This window comes from Actinia tenebrosa, unplaced genomic scaffold (genome assembly GCF_029948245.1).
Source record: "Actinia tenebrosa isolate PJP-AT-01 unplaced genomic scaffold, QUT_ActTen_1.0 PGA_scaffold8__29_contigs__length_14323225, whole genome shotgun sequence".
Taxonomy (NCBI): Eukaryota; Metazoa; Cnidaria; class Anthozoa; order Actiniaria; family Actiniidae; genus Actinia; species Actinia tenebrosa.
The window spans coordinates 10,833,625-10,853,956 of NW_028292585.1; the positions used below are offsets into that span (position 1 = coordinate 10,833,625).

The following is a 20,332-nucleotide window of genomic DNA, read 5'->3' on the forward strand; positions in this document are numbered from 1 at the left end:
GAGTTGATAAAATGAATGTAATAAGTGTAATAAAGATAAATACTTCATTTTGTCTGCCTATGCATTACCAGCTGCTCATGTTATCCATAAATTTTATATTTTTATACGTGTAATTGTATTGTATAAAATAAGAAAAGAAAAAAATCTTTAATAGTTTTGTCTGAGACTGGAAGAACTTGCAGACAATATTTGCTAAAAGTTCATATTGTCGTGACCCGTTGCTGATTGATTTCACATCGTGAAATTCAATACCAATATACCTGTATAAATGTAGCGCATGTCTTAAAAAAAGAAAAGAAAAAATGAGTGGAAAATGATTATTGAAATTTGCACACCACCCCTATTAGATTTAGCACTATATTCACTGCTACGCGCTGATCGGGACAACAGTCGCAACAGGGAAATAAGGCAATACACTGTCGCCAATCAGAGAATCTAAAGGTAACGACCAATTTAATTGATTGAAGGAAGTGACTTGACAACCAAACATTATCGCCGATTTTTGCCAAATTTATCAAATGAAATGATACTTAACGAAACTCGCTTGCACATATCATTCGTGACTCCATCGTACCCACTTCTGGTGGACCCGCATCTCGTATATCCCGCATATCTTTTGAATAGCATTTGCGAACTTCTTCAGCTGTAACTTTTGTCTATGTACTCTTTATTAGTACTTCGAGTACTAACCAAGTGCTTACACAGGCCCGTAGCTAGGATTTTTGTTGGGGGGTTGCTAATTTACAAAAAGTGGACCAACCATATACTTTATTTTTAAAAAGTCCCATAGGACGCATAGGTATAGATAAATTATTAAATAAAATTGATTTTTTTTACTTAGTTTTACGTGAAAATATCATACCAGCCAAAATCTCACTTGCTTAAAAAGCGGACCTTTAGCCCGCGTGGGGGGTGGGGGGGGGGGGGGTGGGGGGGACGGGCGAACGCACCCCCTGCACCCCCCCTAGTTACGGCCCTGTTACATAACTCAACGTCTGATCTACCACAGGCAACCCAATGATCACGTGATATCTCATACTTCCTCCCCCTCCCCTAAAGTATCCCAACAATACTCTATCACAAAGTAAAATGTATCTGTTCGTGCTTCTAAGGAGCGAAGCCATAACGTTCAGGTGGCCTTTGGTTGACCTAACACTGGGTTTACCGCTTGCGACTGCAGGCGACTGCTTTGGAGGTTCGTCGGTCGTTGCAACTTCACTTGGCAGGACATTGGATCCTACAGCACTGTCTAACAATGTTGAAGATTTCTGGACAAAGGGTGAAGTGGTAACTTCCTCTGTTATTTCTTCGTCACTACAGCCAGTGGTACCGGCAATAGCATGTACCTCATTCTTTTTATCGCTTTTACCTGACAAACATTACTTTATACTTTGCCTCTTTTTGCACACTTATGACACATTTCATATTTAAATCTGCAATAATTTGGTCTTTGGCAGATAAGTTGAATGAACACCCACACACAAAAAACGCTGACCGCTTGGTTAGGGGAACTTTGGTAGTTGTTTAATTTTGTCTTTACAGCCAAATTAGCAAAATTTGCAGCAAATGTACGTTGCTGACATGGCACCCGACACTGCCTGCACTCTCTTTAAAACAATGACGATGACTGCGAGGGCGGTTCACATTGGCGGTTTTGTTGCAGGAATGGTGCTAGTGCCCCTTGATGTATAAACACCAGTTACATCTTCTATATATGAGCCTGCACAAGGGAAGTACGTCTAACGCAGAGAAGATACGAGGAATAGTAAACGAGATGATGTGCCCAGAGGAAGAACAGGTACCTTACATACTTGGAGCCATTTTGAACGAAGTGATGTGCGGTGTAAATTGAGACGATGGTAACTATACGTACGAATACTAACCCAGCAATGACAACAATAAGTGCAAGACCTGATGAAGATCTAGAAGTTTGCCGTTAGTTTCCCTCGGTGGGGCTGAGCCAGAATGGAAGGCAAAAAAACCCTCTGCAAGCAGGGTAAGAAGTTATAAATATGAACAATTTAAATTTAATAATGGCAACTCAACATAGAGCAAACTAAATCGATATTGAAATGATCGATAAACATTTAGTTATGCATCCTCATTATTACTGGGTTGCCATGTAAAATGCCGTAGGTTTTTCTACTGGGTTGCCCGTCTTGCGAAAAGTACATTGTTGCGCAAGAATACCCATAAATGAATTTGAATGACGTGTTCATAGATTAATGGCTCATACGCTGGCTTATCAGCTGAGGCTGTAAATCCGGGTTTTGGAAGTAATATAATTGAGCGATAAAGGAAGATTGCTAGGATAGTGATTCAGATATTTATTAGTATTAATGCAGACGGGATCACCATTTAAAGTGGTCATCCGATCCACTTGCAAGTCTAACCATTTGCAAATGTAATTACAAAGACAGCACTTTCTCCTCAGTCATTTTAAGGCTCTGAGTATTGGTCTGGCCGGGACTCGAACAATGACATCTCGCACGAAATTCCGATACTCAACCAAAAATTAGCCAACCGGTTACCAGCATTAATTCGCCATACATTGTTCCAATAATTCAATTTCAAATAGGTTTCTAACGCCATTTAGGTCTTTTATAGCGACCCCTTGCAATGAGTCACGAGAAGAATTGTCTAGGGCCATAAAACAATGGATTTTGTTGCACAAGAAAAGACGGCCTATTGTTTTGTCCCCCAGAACAATTCCTCTAGGAAATCAATGCAAGGGATCATATACTCCTCACAGCACTTTGGAATGCAGCTCAATCCGAGGGACAAAACAAAACTGACAAAAGGTTCCCGTTCTCAAGGGATTGGATTTTTTTTGCCCCCCCCCCCCCCCCCAGATGCTTTGACGTAGTGTCCCGATGTCTTTTATTCAATTATGAAAGAAAACACAACTCCGCCACTTTTATTCGCGTGCCACACTTTATTCACAAATATTCAGTATTAACATTCTTTGGTAAGCAAAGGTGGATTGAACTCCCAAACGTTTTGATAACAAAAATTACGATTTAATTCATTTATCATTATACTAATGATACACAGACATAGCCAAAACTCCAGTGATTTCAATCTGGCTTCAAACAAACAGTTTTATAGCTGTTTTATAGTTTTATAGTTTCATTAGCAGCATGTTGACGACATGTATTGCACTAACAGCCGTCTGTTTTACTCGTCTAGTAATGAAAATTATAGTCGAGGTTCATCTGCGATAGCTATATGGACAGTCCCTGGCCAAATGTCCTCTTAAACCTAACGAAATCACAAGAACGAAATATGTTAGTTTCTTCCCTTCTGCTTAATCTAGAGGTAAAGACGGTCTCTAACACAGCGTAAATCTGTCGTTAAAGAACCACTTTAGTAATCAATCAAGGCATGCATAAGTCGTTATCGGAAATCGAGACTTGGATAAATATGCGTAACAGGGACGGCGGAACCGGGGGGGGGGGGGGGGGCTAAGGGGCTTTAGCCCCCCCTACTTTTTGTGAAATTTTAATACATTTTCACTACACTCAGCCCCCCCCCCCCCCCACCTTGCCATACAATGTCACTATTGAGCCCCCCCCCCCCCCCCAAATCAAAAAACTGCTCCGCCGTCCCTGCGTAAGTATATACAGTCAATTCAAAAAATGTTGTCGTCGAGCAACTCAAGTCTACGCGACTAGACCGAAAGGAACTATGGGTAGTAATCATTGAAGCCGAGTTGACTGCATAATTTTATCTGACTAGTTATGCCTGGTTTACAGCACGAACGTTCGTAGGCGAGAGGGAAGTGTTGAAGGAGACGTTTTTTTAATGCCTTTATATTTTCGAAATTGTGAACTGAATCATAACTACCTTGTTTTTCTTTCCCAAACCCAAAGACATGCATTTGATGTATTGTTTCTTGCCATTATTATCTTATTACTAGCGGGAACAATTTATTCAGAACGAATATTTAAACCGCTTCAGTGATTTTTACCCATATTTCTTTCGGTCCAGTCGCGTAGGCTTGAGCCGGTCGACGACAACGTTTTTTGAATTGACTGTATATGTGAACGCCTGATTTTCAATAGCAAGCCCTTGCCGTTACCAAAGAGAGGCAACAGATTCTACACCATTTTTAAAAGTATCCGCATCAACTACCTAGTCCAAAATGTGCTCGAATTTTCTCATTGGAGTATTATCTGTCTAGCTAATGGGGCGTTTATATATGCAGCATAAAGCGCCAGGTTCACTAGTCTAACAATGCACAGAGCAGCATACCCTAATAGACTAAATAATTAGATAATATTTGCTCACCACATGCAAAGCAGACTACGTTGTATACTCTGTTGTATTGTGCTCTCTGGGGATAGTTGTATTGATTCCTGTTGTCACTGTAGCTAGTAGTACTGCCATTATAGGTATTTGCATTGCTGTACCTATAATAATCATGTCGCCGTACTGGGGCTTGAACACGTCTCGGTTCAAACTGTATGTCTTCATGCCTAGAGACCTGTCGGCTGGTAGGTTCATGGTGCGAAGGGTGATGATCAGCTGTGCGCTGCACGTATGTCACTGGATTAGGGATAATCACTTGTAGATCTACACAATGGAATTAAATTATTAGTGTATCTATGTTAAAGCTGTCATTACTGTTGATACGAGTGGGATCCTCCTATGTAACCACATCAGCTAGATAGTGTGGCAACCAGAAATTGATCAGCTCTTAAGGGAATACAGCCACGGTCAATGACTGATCGATTGATCAAGATGTTATGCATTCCAGAATTCATAATCAAATTCTCCAGAACCCCCTGGTTACCATTTGTGCATGGTATACAGACGAGTATAGTTTTACTTTTGTTATTGGAAAAAAAAAAGCAAATAAAGGCAGAAGCCAGAAGTAAAAGAATAAATTTAACTGAAAAACAGCCAATGAAGAGGAATATGTATTTTATTTAAAAATAACAAAAACAAAACAAAACAAAACAAACAAACAAACAACAACAACAACAACAACAACAAAAACCCAGACAAGATATAAAAAAGAAACAAACCCAACGTCCACAAGTCTTTCCTGCTATCAGTCTCCTGCAAGAATCTCCAACGTGGGAGATTCAGCTAGCAGAGAACCACAAAGCGCATTAACGTCTTCAAACTATGACACTAATGCTGATTACCTCTTTGAAAAGTTTGGCTGGATAAAGCTTGAATCCAAGCGTAAATTTCAAAAACTAGTTATGATCTACAAATCACTACGTGACCTTGCTCCCGAGTATTTGCGATCCATGTTTGTAGATGGTAGCAGCGTATACGAGCTATTCTCTGAGAAACACGGAGAACAACCTAGCAATTCCTAAATCCCGCACTAACTACCTTAAAAACAGTTTTTGGTACAGTGGTGCGGTGTTATGGAACAGCCTTAATTTGCACAGTACTCATGGAAAGCAGGTGGTGTTTAATTTTTTTATAGCACATTATTTAATAGATTTAGCAGTTTTAAATTATAGTATAGATTTAGTAATAGTTTTAAGACTGATTTACTTAGTATTTCTTTGTAAAATCCTGATGAGTTTACTGTGGTTAAATAAATAAACGGACAGCGTAAGGCGTAAACAATACAATCTAGTGCCAAAACCCAGGAGTAATCTCAATACGTAAATGATTCTATTCTATTCCCTTATTGCTCTTTATCAAACATTGTCATTTATTGCTGAAACTATGAACAAACGTTCAGAAAAGTTTGCCATTCTCAAAACGATTTTGAGCGTTTTCTTACTTTGTTTGTTATGGCGTAAATAAAACGATAAATGGCAAACTAAAAACTTAATTTACGCAAAGTCAATGTGAACTACTAGTACACGAATCACATTTACGATGAATGTCGGTGTCGACAACCTTTTTAATACACAAAGTTCAGCACTTAGAAGATACATTCCCAACAATGGAGAAATACCAATTTATCAATAATGAAACTCATGTCAAGCCTGCACAGCATTTAAAGTCTTTCACTGCCAGTACTAAAAGATTGCGAACAAGTTAAAACGAGGTAGCCCGTACTATTTTAAACTTACCCTGTGCCAATCTACGATGTTACTGCCCGATTTATTTCTTGCACAACCCATGGATCAGTATTTCCATTCATTTTGGTAGATATATCGAAAATAGTCTATCCTTGTAGCTCCGATTGTGAAAACATGAGAAAAGGATGCGAAGTGAAAGAAGAAAAAAAAAGAAAAACAGAAGCAGATAAAGTCTGATAGACAATTCATCAACGCGATTTTGTACCAAGGATTTTTCAACTGTTTTGTAACAAGAAATCCCTCGACAAGTCGTTCAGGGGGCCTATCAAACTCATCTACCCTGACTGTAAGATTGAAATGATTCCAGAAAACTATCAGTTAATGATAGAATTAAGAATTAAGTGTGAGTACACTGACTTACCTATATAGTACCCCTGAAAGAAATATATCGAGCTAGGATTAGACTTAGCTTGTCGCAGGAATTACGTGCATAGCAAATTATTAATAATAAAGGTTTATTAACGACAAAGTTATTTCTTTTATTCGAACCAACAAATGTGAAATGAGTGTTTTACTTAATGAGCACTGAAATACTTTCTTCTCTTTATTCTGGTGCTCGTTTGATTTTGATCGCAGCAGTATTGCACCTTCACTAGTAAATTCTTTTCATTCTTCTATTCACGCTGATCTCTTTAATTTTTCACGAAAGGAACATGCAGAATAGAATGCTTGCAAATAAAAATTGCTCGTAGGTTTATATGAAAACGATACATATTGCACAGCAATATTTATGACAACACCTCTGGCCTGTTATCATACTAGTTAAAAGTGAGTAGTCTTTTGCAAATACGATTTAACCACTAAAGTATAGTACCAACTAAGGAGAGACTAACCTAGTCTCAAAATAGCTACTATTCAATAGATCTATATTTCCTATGTTATACTAAAAGGTCGCACGCATACTTTACTCCAAACAAACTTATATGCGGTATGAGCGTTTGGTAATATCGATGTCCAACATTAAAAAATGATATCTGTCATTTAAAAAATCGTTACTGAACTACTCTGCATGTTTCTTACAAAATATGAATTCATCCTTTTCTGCAGCATGATCGAATAAGGATAATAATCCATCTTTTCTGGGCAAATTCACCACGTGACAGTAATCTCCCTTGTCAATATTAGATAGAACATACTTAGTCAGTACTTAATTTGTAGCAGTTTCGGCCACGGTAACACATGGCTTAATTCGGCGATATAAATTGCATTTAAGAGCAGACGAATGGTTATCTAGCCTTCACCCTACCTCGTGTAGGAAAATTTGGACTCCAAAAACATTTCTTCACTTGCTTTAGTACTATGAAGCATCCTTTTTTTAGGTTTCGGATGCAAACAATCGTCAGACAAGTAGTACAGAAACTTTAATTTCTCGAGAAATGTAGTTTTGGCAATTCTTAAAATAATTATTTAATCCGAGGATGGAGCCATATAATTCACAGCTAGGCGACCATATCACAATTTCAATGACTAAAAAACTTCATCGTTGGGGTTGCAAATCGGTGGACAACTTGTATAAGGTTATATAATAGTGGTTTAGTCAACAACCACTACGAAGCAAGGCAAATAATTACCTTTGCCTTTTTCTGCCCTTTCTTGTAATAAAGCCTTCCTCCTGCTCTGGGTATCATCGTCTAATGCCTCTACCATTTTAGCAATAGCATTGTCCAGAACAATTGAGTGCACTGGTTGTGCCTGAACTGGACAGCGACAAACTGGGCAGGAGTTTCTCTTCTGTAACCACGAATATAGACAGTGCTCACAAAAAGAATGAGAGCATGCCAGAGTAGTTGCACGAATGAACAGTTCATGACAAATTATACAAGAGAATTCATCTTCCATTTCTTCCACAACGGTCTTGCGAGCAGTCTCTTGAGCTCTTCTAGTTACTTCTTGCTGATGCTTTAATTCCTCTTCTTTCTGTTGTACAATATTTTTCAACTCTTCTAAATTTGTTGCCAATTTTCTTTCATTAGCTTCCACATATTTCAGTCTTTCAACAACATCCTTGTATTCTTCGAGTTCTATCTGAAGATTCACCTGTTGCAGTTCTTTCTCGGATATAACTTGTTCTAAAGCTGCTTTCTCCTTTACAAGTCTTTCTTCAAGTTCTTTATCCTTTTGTTCCAGCTTTCTGTTGAGCTCTCTTTGCAAACTTTCTTCTACTTTTTCTTTCTCTTTTATCAAAATAGCCTTCTGAGTTGCTAACTGTTGACCCAAACATTCCTCTTTTTCTCTGAGGGTGCTTGTTAACAATTCCTTAAGACTCTTTTCGAGCTGTAACTTTTCTTTCTCAAGATCAGCTTTCTGTTCCAACAATTTGCTTTCCATAGCCTTCTCAGCCATTTCTAACTGTTTTTCTTTTTCATGCAAAGAAACTTTCAATTTTTCTATCCGTTCCTCTGCAGCTTTTATCTTATCCTCAGTGTGTGATAAATCACAATCAGAATTTCTGCTACTTCCAGGCTGTTGAACATTAGTACCACTTTCTGACAGCACCTTCCTTTGCTTAGAATCCTTGCTACAGGATGGCTGAACATCTGCTACTCTTTTCTTGACCTTGGGCATTGCATCAAATGTATATTCAAATTCAGGTGGATTTGAATCAATTGCCACACCAAACACTATTTTATCACCTATTTGAAGCTCATATGGGGTATTGCCTTGCACCTTGTTGTTATTCACAAACACTCCATTCAGACTCTGAAACAAAAGACAAGACTTGTAAGATCTGTTTATGCAGCTGAGTTGTTCTTAAAGAAAGCTTTCAATATTATCTTAGTACCATTTTAATATGCATTGGAATCAATTAAAGAAAAGCCTAAGATATCTACAAATTTATTTATTATAAGTAATACCATGGCAATGAGGGATATTAGTGATTAAATGTCCCCGAAGCTGAGGGAGGTATAGTGGAAGGCCCGAGGCCGTAGGCCAAGGGACTTTTACTAAACCTCCCGAGGCAGAGGGGACATTTTATCACTAATATCCTGAAATTACCATGGTATTAGTTTGTAATACCATGATTTCCGAGGAAATTAAAGAAAACGAATTGTCAAAAACTTAGTGAACTTGAATACTAATAAGTTGCTATCAAACTGTCTAATCCATCTATCTGATTTATCGTCTCAAGGGAGATATAAAACTTTGTACCTCATGTTTTTGTTTTATCCGTGTAAACATTGGCAAAATATTTGGCAAATTGGTAGCATACTAAGGCCTACTTAATTCTAGCCAACTAAATCAAAATTCATTGTTTAAAGAACTTTGACTGAATGATTAATCTTGGAAGCACAAGTAAGAGAGTGTTTGGTTAGCAAAATGCTAATTAAAATTTTAAATGTTTTCTTAAAACTACTTCAATGACATAATAATTTGTTTAAGAACTCTCATTGGAATGTCTTTTTGTCAACACAGAAAACACATAAATTAAGGAATAAATTTTTGCTTTACTACAACTTGACCAGAATGGCGGAAGGTCGTTTTAGCTTTTTAAAAGACGCTGAAGTCGAGAGTGTTAGAGAAACTACAGTTCCAGAGAACACTAAAAGACACGTTCAATTGGAAAAATTAAACATTTATTATTACAATCAGTAGTTCTAAATAAGACGTGTGAAAAATCAATAAAGTGGTTGAATAAACGTTAACTTCTTGCTTTTTGTTTCAAAATGGCTTTGCGCATGCGTGAAGGCTGCCCTTGCACTTAGAAAATTAGCATTTGTGTAAAACATTAGATTGTAACAAGTTGGTAATTTTAGTCCATTATAACGCATGCGCAAAGTTTTTCCTAGCGTGTAGAATCCGACTCTAAGACCAATTTCTCTATCCCACATTGAATAAAGCCTGTGACAGGGTGGTATACATCCTCATTAAAAATGCATCTGATTTCGAACTGGGTCATTTTAGACTCTGTGTCCCGATGATTACGTTACATGAGGGACAACCTCTCATGAATAACATGAGGGATATTTAGTTTCTAAATTTCCTTCATGTCATTCATGAGGGAGGGAGGGAGGTGATCATGGTATTATTACAATAATACTATTAATGTATTATTTATAGCATTATCCTAGTAAATAAAAGCTGTGAATCACTTAACACGATGGTAAGCTGCAACTTTGATGATTATAGCAAGATAATCCTAAAACACTTCCCTAGATGTTGGAAATACAGCCAGTCAATAAAGGAAAGCCAGAATTTTTTTTCGTATTGGGCAATATTCCACTCTTTCTTCCCTTTAGGCAAAAACTGTTTTAAATTTATTGACAAAATGTCTACTATGTATTTTCAGAGGTGTGTGATAAATTGGTTTCAAAATCAAGCTTTTATCAATTCTACTGCAGTTGTTAACATCACTAAGCGTATTAAAAACTTTGTATTTTTTAATGTTCATATTTTTCATATTATGATGGAGAAAATGCTAAAAAAAGATAAAGATTTCTTTGGCTTTAAATACAATTTTGGTTGAAAAGCTCATGCTACGATACTATGATAACTTCATTGAGCACACACTCAGTTTTATCTCAGTTTGCTCTCTTTTCATTAAAATACTCTTTTAAATTTTTCGTGTATTTTATTAAAAGGAAATTATATGGTTTTCTCATGCAATTTAAAATAAATTTGAAAACTGGGGTTTTTAAGAGCTCAAATTTCAATCGCATTATGGCTTAGGCAATTCTGAACACTTTGAAAACCCAGTTGTTCAAATTTATTCCAAAAATTATATCATATCTATACAAAATAATAATGTCAGCACAGAATAAAATTATAGCAGAAAAACCTGCAGACAAAGTTTGGAAATGCACTGTGATTGGCTTAAACAAAATTCAGTGCTCAGCTGGATTCAAAATGGCTGCATTTGGCTTTTGGAGAGTAACAAAATTAAATATATTTTTTCGATTTGCAGGTATTTTGCAATAGGAAGGTATTTAATTATGGTCTTTTGAATTTCACCTCATCTCTCAAACTTTTAAAAGGAAATAAAGGTTGGCAGGTTGCTCTGTCTCTCTATTTTTGTTTATTTAATTAAATAGGCCTTTTTTCATGGAGAGTAGACTTAGTAAAGTTTAACAATATGGATACCAAACAATTAATTTCAAAATAATAAAATGTTAAATGGTGTCGAGAGCATTAATGTTTTGTCAATACATTGTCACATTAGCTCATATTTAAGTTACCAGTATGAGAGATAAGGCAAAATTCAAAAGCCGATAACTTGCTCAAATTTAAGTATACTGCAAGCTTAAACTTTAACATATCAGAGCTGCACTGATGGGGCGGACTTTTGCCTATTAGTCTAGTTTCAATACCTAGTGTGAAAACAGACCATGTAGGGCATAGAGGACATAAGCTTTCATTGTATAATGTTAATTTTTGGTGACTTCTGTGTATTTATTCAGGATTGCAAATTCAGGCTTTCAGGTATAGACCAAATCATATGAATGAGCCATGGGCCCAAAAGCTCTGTCATCAACATAATTAATGGTCGAAGGAACAAGTCCAATTATGATAGTATACATGTAAATGTAATTTGATACATCCCATATCCACGGCAGGTCCTTTTGCGTACACAAGCATACAATATAGTTGTCCAAAGAAAAGTAACAGGTTTACATAATATGAATATTATATAATGCAAAGTATATAATGAACATGTATGTATACATGATACCAAACTGTTCACTGCTAACAACATAAAATTAGTGGTAATAAATGCATTAATATTATGGATTTTTCTAATCTGCTAGCTTTACATTCTTTTCGAAAGTTAAAGCCTTATTAGTATATGAGCTTCATGAGATTTTTTTATTGTCAGTGCAAAGCAACTTGAAAGGGCTAAGTGAGACATTCAGAACTTTATGAATAAAAATAAATTATTGTTAAAAGGATTTTTTATGTAAAAGACAACAAAAGTATAATTTTCTAAAAGAAAAAAAAAAAGACAAGGTTATTTAAAATATTTTTTTCCATTTATAGCAAGGAACAACAATAATTTTGTTGGCAAAATAACTAATGAATATGCAAAGTTAAGCTTATTTCTACCACATTTAATGTGAGAAAAAAAACCATTGGATTCTTAAGCTCTAAAGAAACAGTTTTTATTTAGAGGGAAAACATAATTTTGTTTCTAGCACTACTTACTAGTAAACATTTCATAAGACAATGTCTTGAAAAAATATAAGTGCCATGTTAAATATTATTGCAGCAGATAACACTCATTTTATATTGATGTACATAGTCAGAGATGAATTTGAAAAGAAAATTAGCATATTTTTTTCTTTACTTTGTACTACATTTAAAACTGCGATTTCTCCCATACCTGGTATACATCACACTAGATTTCTAACTTCCACATCAGGATTTAGCTTATAACATGTAAGCAAGGCCACGAAATTTCACTTGCATTTATGAACCATTGCAGGTACACAAACCAAACTAGCTTCCAATTGCGTTTTATGCGCTGAATATAGATCTAAAAGCTGGTCAGCTGACTAGATGTAAACAATTCGTTATGAATATTTATCAGCACAAAAACAAGGTAAAACCAGTTTGGTAGTTTTAAAGGGATTAAAATATGCTAACCCCATAGCCCGCTCCATAGACCAACTAAAACAATCTGTAGTTCCTTAAACGTTAAAAAAAAAAGCTTACAAATTATAAAAAGTTTTGTAATTATATTTGATGATTTAGAAATGAAAAAAATCGAGATACAATGTTATTCGACAAAAAAACTGTGTATTTGTTCAAATTTGAAGCAAGCGCCACGCTCCGAGTTCCAGTTCGTTAAAAAAAGTATATTAGTCCTAAACTGTGATACTGTTACTGGACTTTTACTGCTATCAATAGGTCTAGAAATGTTAAAAATCAATTAAAATGAGGAAAGTGATAGTTTTTCGACACATCTATGGACTCGCTGCCTTACCTCATGATCAACTACACTCCACTTGCCTGAAGAGCAAGAGATAGTTGCGTGTTTGCGAGATATCATCAACGGCGCGATCTTAGATTGCAAGCGAACGTTTGCTTCACCAGAAACTACAACTCTACCAAATGTAATAAGTTTGTCGGGAACTAGAAGAATAGTATTGGGGCAAACAGGATCCCCTTTCCCTCCAACTGGAACGGTTTTCCTAAGACAGTAACCTGTCGCCATCTTCTTGTACTGTTTGTTATCATCCTTACACGCATGCGTATCATATGCACTCAATCGATAATGAGCTCATTGACCAATCAAAACTTACTTAGTGCTTATATTACCGCCATATGCTAGATCCAATCACAATTAAACACAGGAAACCCAGCACAAGTAATAATAAATAACATACGTTTAAAGACACATCACTATGTATGTATTTATTTTCTTGTTTTCCCTTAAAAAGGTTAAGCACGTTTCAAATAATAATATGATTACTTTTCGAATAAGAATTATGAAAACTTTTTAATATGAGTAATTTAACGAAACTCTCAATTGGTTACCAGGCTCTCTCGTATCTTTTGTGTATTTTGACAGGAACATGCTCGAGGTGGAAACCCGATTCCTTTTTGGCGGGTTGTTTGTAATGAAGGTTTGGACTTCTTTCTAAACCACAATGACAGACAGAACAGCGCCTAGATCCCAGCTACGGTTAGAATGGGTCTACGGCTACCGTGGACATCAATGTAGGAACAATCTGTACTACACATCCAACAGCGAGATTGTGTATTTTGTTGCGGGGGTTGGAGTAGTGTACAACACGAGAGAGAATACTCAAAGGTTTTTCCTTGGCCATAACGACGATATCATAAGGTTTGCAAATTTGTGATCAGTCTTTCTAATGTTTTAAATTTGCTTATCTTCGTTTTATCTTGTCGTAGCTTTTCTGAAAACTCAAAGTGTAAAGGTGATATGAGTGGCGATGTATGTAGACTGGGTGTGTTTCTCGACTTATTAAAATGATCTTTTATATGTTCCCCACTGTTTGGGTTTGTTTTTAATTTATGTACATGTATATAGGGTAATGCTGAAAATTGTAATCAATCGTCTTAAGGATTTTGTTTTATTTTCATGAGCTTTCGATGAAACTCTTTAATAATATCAATCAGTTTTCTATATAATTTTCAATACGGCAGAGGCTATTCCATGGTAAACGTACGCCAACTTGCAATATTTCTATTCGTACGGATATTTAAATAGTGTGGGATTTTTGTTCTCCTCACTTAGAAAAAAAAAAGAATTCAATGGCAGGCAAGAACTTGGCACCCTTGGCTTCAAATGCATTACGATGCCTATCCCAACCCTGACCCTAAACTTAACCATTCAGCCATTGAGTGAGGTCAATGGGATGCTTTCCGATTTTTGTCATATTTACAGCGCTTCTAAATCACACGTGTGAAATCGTACAATTTGCCATCATGACGAATAAGGTTTTGGTGGACGTCAATCAATGCATTTCCATGACATTCCATAGGCACGTACCCTTAAAAGCTTTGTGTTTTCTGACAATGCTGGGAAACACTTTGATTGGCATCCACCAAAACTCTATTATGTCTCTAAAATTTTTTCATGTTTCTGCGCATGTAATTGAAAAGTGCTGTAAAACAGTATTTAAGTATATCGCTGTATACAGCCATTTGCAAAAATTATGGCCGTTTCAAATATAAATACAAGTATATCGAAAGTATATCAGACAGGGCGGGATATCTTTCTTGATATTTTTTTCAGAAAGCCCTAATGATAGACAACTCAAAAAATATATAATGGAGGCTATCCCATAACATTTGATATGCTTTTGATATACTTGTATACATATTGGAAGCGGCCATAATTTTTGCAAATGGCTGTATATATATATATTGTTGTTGTTGTTGTTAAATATATATATACACTCAATTGCAGAAACGTTGTAGTATACATTTATACATTTATACAAATATCTAATGAGATGCATAATGCAAAATAACCATTTTCAACTCTTAAAACCAAGTGATTTATAATCTGTATGATCTAAAAGACAGGAAAAAATATTTTGACAGTCATTCATGAAACAAACAATAAATAAAGCGATTTTTCCGTTTTGCATATCATGAAATATACTGAATATACTGAATAAATTAGATATTTCTATAAATGTATACTACAATGTTTCTGCAATCAAGTGTATATATATATATATATATAATATTTCAGATGAGTGGAATATTTAGCATATATTCTACAATAAACCTTCAAACTTTAATTATTTCTATATTTGCGTGCAGTACAATCATGTATTATCCCAACTGAATTTCATGCAATGTCTAATTCTTAATTTTTGTACTTTGTAATAACATATTACATGGCTTTTTTCCTTTTTTTCTTGCAAGTCTTGCACTCCACCCAGAGAAGATTTTTGTAGCAACTGGTCAAGTTGGTAAAGAGCCATACATATGTGTATGGGATTCTAGGACCACAGAAACTGTCTCAATCTTAAAAGATGCACATCAGAGGGGAGTTACGTGTTTGGCTTTTAATAATGCTGGAAATGTAAGTTTGTTAATCATAATTCCTTGATATAATGTACTGTACGTATGGTCAGATGATAATGTCTGAGTCAGAAGTAGGTGCAAGCCCCATAATTTTTATTTGTCACTTAACCTAGGCATATAATTAATTTGTCAATCCTTCTCACGTATAGCAGCTTGCTACCCTATTAGTTTTTCTCCATCTGTATTTAAGCTGTGTACGTAGGGCTTTTGATTGCAACAGACACCTTAATTACGTAATTAATGTCCAGTGTTGGCATGTTGATGGGTATTTTGAATTCATGACTTAATGGAAATATGTTTCTCTTGCAAAAAATTATAAAAACGTGAATATCTCCGTAAGAAATAAGTTCAAAATGCCTGAATCTTATGTTGGTTATACTGTAGCATATGCTATGACCACCAAGGTTTCAGTGATTTTAAGCTGATTCTCAAAGAGATATGAATTCCCTATTTGATGATTTTAATTTTGTTAAGGAGCCTGGGTTGACGTCATCATTTTATGATTTCCACATGAGACATTTTTTTAAAAACTCAAACCCCTTATTTTTCCTCAAATGTTTTGGAAATGAAATGCAGGAAGGTTGAACCATATAAAAAATTTAACGGTGTATGAGTGGGTGCACTCACGACGAGCTTTACTCAATTCTGAAATAGAGAGGTCCTGCTGATGTTCTACTGTTTAACAGTAGAACATCAGCAGGACTCCAAAATTTCAGAAGAATGGTTTGATTAACCAAAGTGTTATAATCTTTACTCATCCGTCAACAAACAAATAAAGTGTTTAATGTATCAAATTATAAATTACATTAGTGCTTGAGAGGGGAAATTCAAGAAGTTAATTACAAAGTTTGTTAACGTTTATTTTTTACTCCGCCCTCATATGATAAAAAAAAATTCCTGAAAAGTGCTTAAGAACGAAACTTCTAAACGATATTTGTTTGATTCAAATTCTAACAATAAATGCGACTAAGAGTTTTGTAAGCAAGACCTATTTACAGTCTGGGCGAATGAATGCACAAAAAATGATAGCCGAAATAACTATCTTAACACTGAATATAATTCTATACATAATTATAAACTATATAACTATATGATTATATAACTATATAATTCTACTGTTTAGACAGTTCATTCGCAACCTCTTGAAAACTTGGTCTTTTCGATGGGATGGAGTCTAGAGATAGAGAAATAACTGAAGGTAATGCTTCAAAATTCAGGCTTTTATAGATAGTTTCTGCCATCTTCCCAAAACTAAACATATCGCTTGCCAAGCTTTCACCTTGGCGGCCTTCGACTATCTCCGGAGCAATATGCTGATACTTCTCCTTGTATTTTTTTTGTTCTTCTCTTGAGAGAAGTTTGGCTTTTCTTGCGTTTTCGAGACGGCGACTTTTGCCAAAATCGATGACGACGGGATTATATTGGTGGTCTTTTTTTTCTAAGACAACGTTGTTTCCCTTTATGTCGTTATGCAAGTATCCGGCCTGATGGACGTCGATGATCGCCTCTGCTACTCTCCTTAATATTGCAGTCCATTGTGATTCTTGTTTAATTTTCTTAGAGTATGCAGCTTTAGCTATTGTCATGCTTGACTTGTCCCCGTGATACTGCAAAATCAGGCTATATGGCAATTGAAGGCTGCAGATGCCAAAAAGAAGAGGAAGTCCTGGATGATCACCTAGGCTTTCGATTACCTTCGCTTCATGCAATAGCTCCTCCTTTGTGGTTTCTTCTGAACCCTGCTTATGCAGCTCTTTGATGACGACATCGAGACTCCGATACTGCCCAAGGTAGCATGACCCAAATGATCCACTGCCTAAAAACTTCACCCGTACCACCTCAGAACGACGGATTTCTCGTAGATTTGCCCGGGCTTGTAAACCACCAGACGAACTTGGGAGAGTGTTTCTCGATTTCTTTCCATCTTTTGCAAGCTTTCCATAACCAGCTTGCGTACACGCGTCTTTTGATTGATTTCTGTTGGACCCTTCCTGTACTTCCAAGGTTTTCGCATGCTGTCTTACTATTTCTTCAATCCTTAATCTCCTATCTTCAACCCTCGCACGTTTCGCTTGTTCCTTCTTTTTTTCTCGCCATCTACGTTTTGCTGCTTTTCTTCGTTCCTTATGACTTTTTCCTCGTTCTTGATCCATTTCAATGTCCACGGAACTATATAAAATTGACAAGCTGGCTGCCGAAATTTCGCGTTAAGAAAGCTCGATTGAGTCTAAGCTTTAAGGAGAAACAACACGTTGATCAGGATATTTTATCGTTAAGTTTTCTAAACTCTTACTACTATGAATCCGGAAACGAACAGCGGAAATGTTGGTCATTCATCACTTTTGTAATGGTCCTTCCTTTGAATAAGCGACTGAATCATCAACAATTCCGCTGTTCAACGCATCAGTTCTACAATGTCCAAGACTTATCTTAACTCATGTTCATATTGCGACAAGCAATTCAAGAGTCGTCTAGCCTTATCAAGGCACTATATCGGCAATCATCAAAAAAAAGTTCCACCTACTGTGGACTTCTTTCTAGGCCAGAAGAAGGCAAATCTTCCGGTTGTCAAGTACCTCAAGAGGTCAGATGGCTACATCGTCTGGTTAAAGGGAGTCGTAGAGTGTTTAAACTCTGCCCACGATCCACGTGTCCCAGGTCAGTACTAAACTTTTCGCTGATTTTTTAAATAACTAGTCTTCGAGGACTCACGGAACTGGACCTACCACTTGCGATATCGTTAGGGCATGCTTCAAAATACACACAAAATGCACCTATCAATGTAAGTGGTGCTGGGGGCGGTGGGCGACAAACGCTGACTGCAGACCAGAGATATGTCAGTTAGTATTTATAATCGATTGTATTTTCCAAATTTATTTATATATAAAAAGGTCGTCATAGAATAATAAAGGAAGCATTGAATACTTCTAAACAAATTTTTGTGGTATGTGACCTTCATTTTGTTTGAACGCGGAAATCTTTTGGCGTTACAACCCGATGACAGATATTAAAAAGAACGTACATTGAAAGGAATACCAAACAATTTCAAAGTGAAAAAGAGTTACTATTGTCCCTGGCATAAACTGAGAATGGTTTCTTCCCTTCTAAGGCAGGATTTACAATCGCTTGAGGGTTTTTTTCAGCGCTGAGTTTAGTTTCTATAATCCATTTAGTATGTGACCGGCTGCCGGTCATGCCGGACACTTATAGTAACGATGATAACCTGTTACAGCGTAAATACGGTTAGTTATAATGATTAGAAATTAAGAATCCATAATTCCTAATAATAATAATAATATTACGCTGTAGCATGACCTTAAAGGCCAAATGAACTCGATCAAAAATTATGTGGTCAACATAAACCAGACCTAATTACTGCAATTCTAAAATTTCTGCCAGTTGCATGTAGGAATTTGGTTTTTCGCTGCCTCCAGTCAAAAACATATAAGGACTGAATACCAACTTCACTGACAAGCCGTTGAAGTGTTTGACTTCGCCGGCCATAGTTAACAAGTGAGTTCGCAGAAGTTTGAGAATCGCTGTAATACTTGAATCCAAGAAGCACGGGAAAGCGCTTATTCAATGATTCCTTTATTATTCTATGACGACCTTTTTATATAAAAATAAAAATATGAATAAACTTGAAAAATACAATCGACTATAAATACTAACTGACATATCTCTGGTCTGCAGTCTGCGTTTGTCGCACACCGGTGGTGGGGGTAGTACTCGGGCAGGCCGGATTTGATAGTAAACAATTGCACCTCTGTCGGAAATTTGATCAGAAATTCTTCAGTTTAGACAACAATTATTTCTTCTTTAGCCGTCTATTTTTTTCGTGTTATTTGATTACCCTGAGACATTTAATTTTCTTTAAAGAACTTTGATCAAATCTTACATTGATAAGTGCATAACGCACGCTAACATATCCTTAGAGAAGAGTCCATGCAGCTATGCATTAGTTTCTCTTGAATTCGAGCTACTTCACCAATGAGACCCTAGCCATAAATTTAGTTTACACACACTAACATTTTAATGATCCCAAACAAATTATTGTTCTTAAAGGTAAATGGTGCCACTTTAACTTCATCAACATACCAGAAAGTTACTTCTGCCACCTCCTCAAGAAGATTGGTAGCGCTCATCTCAATGCAGTAAAAGAAACCAGGCACATGAAAGCCCCAATTTGGAAACAAGCTGCCCTTAAAATGTCTTATAAGACATATGAAAAAGATGATGTTGTTAGGGCTTTGTCTGAAGCAAAAGATGTGATGCTAGTGGTGAGGAAAGCCTTCAATGGAAGTGATGAATGCTCAGAAGAACAAAGCAGTCTAACAGGAGTTGCAGCCTTACAAGCAGCCAGACTAGGAACTTTTCAAAGAGCAACAATGGTATCAGAAATGACAATAGGACCTGGTGAAGGAAGAGCTACAAGAGAGTTTGAGTTAGTCTGGTGGCCAATGTTTGACAACAGCACAAATGGGAACCTAACAATAAGAGTGCATGTTAGTAAAATTCATATTTAAATTTCATAACTGTAATTTTCACAAAATATGCAGACTCCAAAGTTCAACTAAAGGAGTTAAATGTTTTAGCTGCCATCAGTCAATGATAATCAGTCAGTACCTCTAATATTTTGGATTGCTGACAATGAAAAGCCAAATTTCAATGTGCAACTGGTTACTTCGTGGCTGTGTAATTATGAAAATCTCAGGAAGTAAAAACATATACAGTGCAAATAATCATAAAAACATATTTACAATATCCACTACAGT

The 20,332-nt window shown here is 36.2% G+C and overlaps 4 protein-coding genes across 4 annotated transcripts in view; 2 read left to right on the top strand and 2 right to left on the bottom strand.

Annotated features, from left to right (window-relative positions):
- Window positions 1-2,915: 2,915 nt before the first annotated feature.
- LOC116305605 (E3 ubiquitin-protein ligase rnf8) lies at window positions 2,916-13,243 on the bottom strand. Its single transcript, XM_031715551.2, has 4 exons — window positions 12,976-13,243; window positions 7,628-8,756; window positions 4,291-4,575; window positions 2,916-3,261 (listed from the first exon to the last, which is right to left on the bottom strand). Exons 1-4 carry the CDS (start codon window positions 13,204-13,206, stop codon window positions 3,212-3,214), a joined length of 1,695 nt encoding a protein of 564 aa, XP_031571411.1. The 5' UTR covers window positions 13,207-13,243; the 3' UTR covers window positions 2,916-3,211.
- A 323-nt stretch (window positions 13,244-13,566) lies between these two features.
- The window catches only part of LOC116305603 (echinoderm microtubule-associated protein-like 6), a 44,787-nt gene continuing 38,021 nt past the window's right edge, over window positions 13,567-20,332 (top strand). Inside the window, exons 1-2 of the mRNA XM_031715549.2 lie at window positions 13,567-13,839; window positions 15,396-15,555. Coding sequence (XP_031571409.2) covers window positions 13,643-13,839; window positions 15,396-15,555 — 357 coding nt within the window. The 5' untranslated portion in view covers window positions 13,567-13,642. The remainder of the gene's footprint in view (window positions 13,840-15,395; window positions 15,556-20,332) is intronic.
- Window positions 16,407-17,815, bottom strand: LOC148905157 (dual specificity protein kinase shkB-like). The gene has a single exon (XM_089024059.1). It carries the CDS (start codon window positions 17,708-17,710, stop codon window positions 16,670-16,672), a length of 1,041 nt encoding a protein of 346 aa, XP_088880185.1. The 5' UTR covers window positions 17,711-17,815; the 3' UTR covers window positions 16,407-16,669.
- LOC148905158 (uncharacterized) lies at window positions 17,972-20,250 on the top strand. The gene is made up of 2 exons (XM_089024060.1): window positions 17,972-18,215; window positions 19,623-20,250. Exons 1-2 carry the CDS (start codon window positions 17,972-17,974, stop codon window positions 20,081-20,083), a joined length of 705 nt encoding a protein of 234 aa, XP_088880186.1. The 3' UTR covers window positions 20,084-20,250.

Bases quoted from the DNA above. Each gene is read 5' to 3' on its own strand.
- LOC116305605 (XM_031715551.2), bottom strand. From the start codon at position 13,206: ATGGCGACAGGTTACTGTCTTAGGAAAACCGTTCCAGTTGGAGGGAAA. The intron at 4,576-7,627 runs GTAATTATTTGC...TCCATTGTGTAG, and splicing joins AAGGGCAGAAAAAGGCAAAG to ATCTACAAGTGATTATCCCT. The intron at 3,262-4,290 runs GTGAGCAAATAT...TGATTTCGTTAG, and splicing joins CGTAGTCTGCTTTGCATGTG to GTTTAAGAGGACATTTGGCC.
- LOC148905157 (XM_089024059.1), bottom strand. From the start codon at position 17,710: ATGGATCAAGAACGAGGAAAAAGTCATAAGGAACGAAGAAAAGCAGCA.
- LOC148905158 (XM_089024060.1), top strand. From the start codon at position 17,972: ATGTCCAAGACTTATCTTAACTCATGTTCATATTGCGACAAGCAATTC. The intron at 18,216-19,622 runs GTCAGTACTAAA...TTGTTCTTAAAG, and splicing joins CCACGATCCACGTGTCCCAG to GTAAATGGTGCCACTTTAAC.